At 37.4% G+C, this 7,603-nt stretch overlaps 1 protein-coding gene across 1 annotated transcript; it reads left to right on the forward strand.

Moving 5' to 3' along the window:
• LOC109233937 (non-specific lipid-transfer protein 2-like) lies at positions 6,194–7,352 on the forward strand. The gene is made up of 2 exons (XM_019399783.1): positions 6,194–6,606; positions 7,134–7,352. The coding sequence occupies exons 1-2, from the start codon at positions 6,272–6,274 to the stop codon at positions 7,141–7,143; spliced, it is 345 nt and encodes a 114-aa protein (XP_019255328.1). The 5' UTR covers positions 6,194–6,271; the 3' UTR covers positions 7,144–7,352.

Below are 7,603 nucleotides of genomic sequence, written 5' to 3' on the forward strand. Positions count from 1 at the left end.
CACTCTCTCTCAAGCAGATACATAATAAATAGGAATGGCTAATTGAGGATCCTTTCAATTAACCACAATCAAAACACAGTTGAACAAATACAGATTAAACTAATTCAAATCTATATTACTTATAACAACCAACTCATCCCCAACGGGTTTCACCAAAACCTAGATTAGAACAGTTAGCTACTCATGAAAATAACAAAAATCACAAAAGAATTCATATTCAAAGGTAAAAGAACAAAGAAGAAGATTAAAGATTGATGCCCAATGATCCTCCTTGCCTCTTGCCCTTCCTTCTGATGTTTTTCACTTTCAAAAATCATTCTCTCCCGCTCTTGGCCGGTCTCCCTCGTTTAATATAGGGTTTAGGGCTTAAAATCCCGTGTTTTACACTTTAGTCCCTGAAATTTATGCGTCTTGCCGCGGTTCCACCGCGGTTACGCCAGGACCGCGGCCAGAATGGTCCTCTGAATCTTTGGTAATATTCTGCCGCGATCCTAGCGTAACCGCGGTCTTTCACCCTGTTCCGTTTGGAATTTGGAAAAACGTAAAACATAAAAGTTGTAGTCTTTTGAGTTAGCTTTCCAACCATATATTGTGGACCCTAAAATGGAGTTCTGAGCAAAAAGTTATGTCTATTTTACTAGACAGTGCGCAATATGCCTCCTCGAGTCTTCGTTTTGTTGTTTTATCATCCGTTGATCCCCGAATACGATCCCGGCTTAATTCCTTGGGCTTTTACTCAGACTTCAAAATTACAAATCACTTGAATTCATTCCATAACATCTATATATTTCGGAATCACTCCTACAAGGATAAAACACACCGTTAGTGCAAAACACTAGCGATTAAAGCGCAAACTCAATTAAAGTGCAGTAATTTAAAGTGCAATAAGCGACTAAAATACGTAATTATAGTCTATCATCAACACCCCACACTTACACCATTGCTCGTCCTCGAGCAATCAAACTACACTTTTTTTTTGTAGACACGACCTTTTTAAACAATTCTCCTAACTCATCACACCAAGAGTATTTAAAATAGACTAAGCACAAAAGCGTAACATCTTCACCTCAAGATTTGACTCACAAGTACGACGCGTTATTCCCAACTCACTCACTTGCTCTAACATAGAGATCACTGACATTATCTTTCCTTCATGAATCAAGTGCCCTCACACAACAAAAGAGAGTAGTTCCACACAATAAAATTTAAGAACACTTAGGAACTCAAGATAGAAAGAATTCACTCACTCTCAGAAATAACATTCATATGCCACAAAAGATGCACCATAAGCTTGCCCGTAGTGTACTACTCCACTAATCGAGCTCATTCAATCTTGGATCAATTAGGACTTTATTTGGTTGTAATGTAGGCTACGGGACGTGTAAGATATATTTAGATATAAGAGTGACTACACCTCCCTAAGCACTTTAATACATATACTTTAACATTCAAACCCCATACTTATGTCAAACCAAACTCCACCTTCACATCAATGTATATTACCCTATACTTCTTTAAGCACAATTACAACAAGAGTCACCGCTTATTAAAGAAATACTTTTTTTTCCACAACAATACAACTATATTTTTTTTCCAATTCAAGTGGCTCTTACTTGTTCAAAACAGTGCACTTTTCTCCTGATTTTATTAGTTCCACTCAAAAGCCAAACCAACCACCCCACACTTTAACTTTTACATAAATCATCACAATTCAAGTGCTTATGAGAGGTTAAAAGGTTCAAATAGATAGTCCATTCAAACAAATGGGTAAGGCTTGTAATGTGGTTGCCAAAGAAACAGGATTACATGCTCAAAGGGGTTAACTACGATACATAACAATTAAGCGGGTAAAATATACATATCTGGCTCAACAAAGAAATGCCTATATCACTTCCTAGACTGAATAAAACTATTATTTCGCTTTGCAAACACACAGGGCAAGTTCTAGGCATCAAATGTAATGCACACAATATAACAAATCCTTACACACACATGGCACATAACTCACTCAGGATTGGTTTCATCAAGACACTCTAGTCAAAGCAATTAAGCAAAGTTAAGATCATAAAATTTAAGGTACTTATACAAGAGTCAAAAACTGAGCCTAAGCGTCACAACCAAAGTACTCATTATTCTCAAGGCATAACAAAGTCAAGAGATATTGCTTCAATTCAAAGCACAACACAATGCTCCTACTCCGCCCCAAAAAAAACTAACTACACCCGGTTCAAATAAAATCCTTGGAAAAGAACCGTGGCCCAAAGAAAAACCAAGGGGGAATTATTACACTACCTACAAAGAAAATCTTTTTGTTTTTTTTTCTTTAGACTTAAATCCCTCAAGAAAATTGTCTAATAGATCCATCGTCGGGAAAAGTCCAATCTTTTTAAAAAAAATACTATTTAATTAAACTAATACAGCTAAAGTAGCATGAAAAGTCACCCAGACAATCTCATCACCCCACACTTAAATTGCGTATTGTCCCCAATGTACAGCATAACCATAAGAGGGTAAGAGAAACTCCCTGGTAGGCCAAATGCCGAAGCACTAGCAGTTCATGGGATACTCGGACTTCTCCCAGGCTTGGTCTTTCATGCGGGTACCTCACACTTAGTTCCAACCATTTGATTTGCTGTTGCATCCTTCCAATACCTTTGCTTTCCATGCTCCTAAAAAAAATTGACACTACAAAAATAATACAATTAAAAAAATAAAAAATAAATAAAAGAAAGCAATAAAGCTGGGTTGCCTCCCAACAAGCGCTTGGTTTAACGTCGCGGCACGACGCGAATCACTTTTTTCCTCCACCTCGAGCTTATGAATTGAACCCCAAGTTTTGATTCAAGCTTATGATAATTGTCATGGGGCGGTGGAACGAATCTAACTGGCCCAAGGAAATAATGAAGTATTCTGCACTCCTTGGCCTTTGTATGAGGTATGTAATCCTGACTTTCTGGCAAGAAGAATTCCAGAATATATGCACCTTGTTCCTCATTCCTTGACTCTTCGATTGGTTCTGATGACTCTATTTCCATATCATCATCCAAACATAATGTGTAAAAGTGCTTGGAGTGTGGACCAATGCGCTCAAACACATGAACTTTAGGACTTTCAACATCCTCAACATCAGTGATACTAGAGTCAACAAAATTTATATCCTCAAAGTCCTTGGCTGGCTCTAGTCTCACTTCTTCAACATTGACATCTTCAAATTGTGGTTGGCTAGGTTGTTGATGTTCTACTCTGACCTCCCCAATTAACACCTCAGATTCATGCTCTTCTTCGCTACTATCCTCAATATTGGCTTGTTGAGCATTAAAAGCTCCAACCACTTGACTCAATTGAGCCTCCAACTTGCGAATAGTTGCCTCTTGCCTTTCTATGTGCAATTGTTTCTCATTGGTTTGTTCCAGAAGACACATTAGCATATCCTTGATTTCCCCCAGGTCCGCATTCCCAGGTTCTTTGTTCCTATTAACTTCACAAGAAAAGGTAGAATCATCATAGTAAGGGGTTGGGGGAAAATAAGAAATATAAGCACAACCATGAAGGTGACAATTTTTACCACCACACACATCACACACATTCCACAAATAAGATTGAGTTGGTGCACATAACTCGCTCTTAGGAACGTTTTGAAAATTTTACCACGGGTGGTTTCCTTCACAATATGTATGGAGATCAATAATAGAATTATCTACACCTAAATTCCCATAATTCCAAGATGCCATGTTTTTCAAATCAACGGCTATTAAAAAAATACAAAAAAAAAAACTAAAAGTTCAAACATGAACCCTAGCAATATATACAGCTACAACTACACCGTTAGTTCCCCGGCAACGGCGACAAAATTTGATCACGCCCAACTCTAGTCCTAAAAAGGATAAGCAGTCGCTGCAAATATAATCCGGTCTAAAAGTCCGGAGTCGAATCCCACAGAGAACTAAGGCTTAGCTGTATCTGTTTAATATCACTAAGAAGACAAGATTGAAAATAAATAAACAGCTGAAAACTAACTATGCTTGAATTCTAAACAATTGGATTAAAGGTCTAAGGTAATGGTTTCCCCCGTTGTTGATTTCCTTGGTTGTATGTTTCTTATAGCATTGACTTAGTTGCCTCTATCAATCATGAACTCTCCAGCTATCATAAATCTCTCTCAAGCAATTATGATAATTTACTAGACGCACTCTCTCAAGCTACGCTAGCTAGATTCGTATTACAGTTCACTTAGATCGCACCCGAGGTATCGTTATCTCTAATCCAACCTCTAAACCCTCGGTTATGACTCTCGCCTATACTCCGGGAGTAATGCTGTTCAAACTACTACCTAAATATGCACTCTCTCTCAAGCAGATACATAATAAATAGGAACGGCTAATTAAGGATCCTTTCAATTAACCACAATCAAAACACAGTTGAACAAATAGAGATTAAACTAATTCAAATCTATATTACTTATAACAACCAATTCATCCCCAACGGGTTTCACCAAAACCTTAGATTAGAACAGTTAGCTACTCATGAAAATAACAAAAATCACAAAAGAATTCATATTCAAATGTAAAAGAACAAAGAAGAAGATTAAAGATTGATGCCCAATAATCCTCCTTGCCTCTTGCCCTTCCTTCTGATGTTTTTCACTTCCAAAAATCATTCTCTCCCGCTCTTGGCCGGTCTCCCTCGTTTAATATAGGGTTTTGGGCTTAAAATCCTGTGCTTTGCACTTTAGTTCCTGAAATTTACGCGTCCTGCCGCGGTCCCACCGCGGTTACGCCAGGACCGCGGCCAGAATGGTCCTCTGAATCTCTGGTAATGTTCTGTCGCGGTCCTACCGCGGTCCTACCGTAACCGCAGTTTTTTACCCTGTTCCGTTTGGAATTTGAAAAAATGTAAAACATGAAAGTTGTGCCCTTTGAGTTAGCTTTCCAACCATATATTGTAGAGCCCAAATGGAGTTCTGAGCAAAAAGTTATGTCTATTTTACTAGACAATGCGCAATATGCTTCCTCGAGTCTTCCTTTTGTTGTTTTGTCATCCGGTGATCCCCGAATACGATCCCGGCTTAATTCCTTGGGCTTTTACTCAGACTTCAAAGCTCCAAATCACTTGAATTCATTCCATAACATCTATATATCTCGGAATCACTCCTACAAGGCATAAAACACACCGTTAGTGCAAAACACTAGCGATTAAAGCGCAAACTCAATTAAAGTGCAGTAAATTAGAGTGTAATAAGTGACTAAAATACGTAATTATAGCCTATCATCAGATAGCTCCGCTCTTGGATATGAATAGAATTAGCTATCCTTATAGGCAGATCTAGGATTTCTAATACATGGTTTCCGTACTAAAAAAAAAAAGGAGAAAAAAGTATATTAAGAGGGAATTGATCCCTTTTTATCTTGGTAAATAACTCAATCTTTAACCAAGTGCACTATTCAACCTTCTTAGAATATGTCCACCAACAATTAATATTTTACTAATTTTAAAAAAATATGTACATAAAATATTTAATTTTATGGAAAGACCATGGGTTCACGTGTCCATAATATCCTTTATAAATTCTCCCTTGCTGTCCCACCTTCTATATGGAGACCTAATTCTAGCATTTTAGTATAAATTTTATCCCGTGATTAGTCAATAACTATAACCAAATGTGAAATAAGTATAATCTCAAATTCTATTTCAAAATTATTATTTTTATTCATGTACCAAATGACCCCTCAAGGAATGCCTCAAAGACATTTCCTAATTGTTTCATTTCTAGGGGAGTCAAGAGGTAGGTTCGCTCAAATGGGTTTAAGCTCCACCTCTTGAGTTTCCCAAATGTGGGATTACATATTAGGCTCATCATATGGTATTTAATTTGAACGATGCTTATCAGACAGTGAGAGTAATTAAAAGCAAATTTACCACTATTTCTTAAGTCATACTCCAGGAAAGTAGGTTACCTAAAAATTCATTTGACCATGGTCTTTATGAGTGTCGCTTTTCAGAGTGCCTAAATCCTCGCTTGGTTCATTAAAAGTCCAACACGTAAATTACATACTCTAATTAATATTAATATTCAGTGACACCTCCCTAATTATGTACCATTATAAAGCATTGAATTTAACCCAACTGCCAACTAATTCTCTCACTCCTTTTGGCCGACCATTAATTTATGTCCACTTTTCTCTCTATAAAAACCTAAGGCAATAACATTTGTAGTATCTCCCTCTACTTCCTCCAGGCTACTCTTTATTGTTCTGTTATTATTTTTCAAAAAATGGAAATAGTTGGCAAGATTGCATGTTTCGTGGTCTTGTGCATGGTGGTGGTTGCACCCCATGCAGAGGCACTAAGCTGCGGCCAGGTTCAGTCTGGTCTGGTTCCTTGCCTCCCTTATCTGCAGGGTCGCGGCCCTCTCGGAGGCTGTTGTGGCGGTGTTAAAGGTCTGTTGGGTGCAGCAAGGTCCCCAGCTGACCGCAAGACTGCATGCACTTGCCTGAAATCGGCTGCTAATGCTATTAAAGGCATTGATATGGGCAAAGCCGCTGGACTCCCTGGTGCTTGTGGCGTCAACATCCCCTACAAGATCAGCCCCTCCACTGACTGCTCTAAGTACGTTTTTCATCTTCTTCACTCTAAGCTCTCGCTATCCTTGCACTATTAATTAGTCACTTGAAAATGGGGTAACATACTTATTTTGTTACAACTGAATTGACCTCCATTCTTCTTAAAAAAAAAAAAAAAAAGAATATTGAGTCTAACTCGATCTTGAAAACTAGTATAACTCATGAGGTGAAGACTGTCCTATTACTTTATAAGCTAGGAAACAATATTTCGTTCCCTCAATCAATGTGGTACACTTACCATGTTCAGGACTATCAGACATTTGGTGCGTTAAAAATACAACATGAGACCTGACAATGAATAAACAAAAGATGTGTCCTCGCTTGCTATCATGAGTTTGTGAGAGTTAAAATTTTTTGAGTTACACCAATATTAGTTAATTTTGAAACTTTATATGTCCATCCTCGCTATTAATTATTTTTTCTGGATATAATTGGCATATAATATGCAAGAACATTATTGCACATTCTCAGGAAGTTCCGTGGTTAATGTGTTGGTTTAATTTGGCGATGCAGGGTCCAGTAAGATTGATGAAAGACCAGGAGCAGAATATACAATAAGATGGACATCGACTAATTTGATCCTGCTTATGGATCCAATTCTATTTTGTGTCTGTTCTCTTTTGTTTTTTCTCTGGCTTTTGAAGTCTTAAACGAGTCTTGTAATGAAACTTTAGCGGTTGGTTGTATTACAATCCAATCTTGATATATAGAACATCTATCTTATTTAGTTAATGTCTCTTCCCGCAGATTTAATCTCTTCTCTCTGTTCTTTCTGTTTTTTGTTTTTCTTTCCTTTTACTTAATTTTTAGTCGTTGATGGTATAAATTTATTCACTCAAGCAGCCAGGCTAAATACAACTAATTACTTACACTACCTTGAGTTTATAGCCTAAAGAAATAGGATGGTAACATTGGAAATTGATAGAGTTTAATATTTATATCGAACAAGTTACCCAAAATATGAAAAGTATGATTTATAAATG

Source organism: Nicotiana attenuata, chromosome 10, assembly GCF_001879085.1.
Source record: "Nicotiana attenuata strain UT chromosome 10, NIATTr2, whole genome shotgun sequence".
Taxonomy (NCBI): domain Eukaryota; kingdom Viridiplantae; phylum Streptophyta; class Magnoliopsida; order Solanales; family Solanaceae; genus Nicotiana; species Nicotiana attenuata.

What these genes read in the sequence shown, in the direction of transcription:
- LOC109233937 (XM_019399783.1), top strand. Translation starts at nt 6,272, where the DNA reads ATGGAAATAGTTGGCAAGATTGCATGTTTCGTGGTCTTGTGCATGGTG.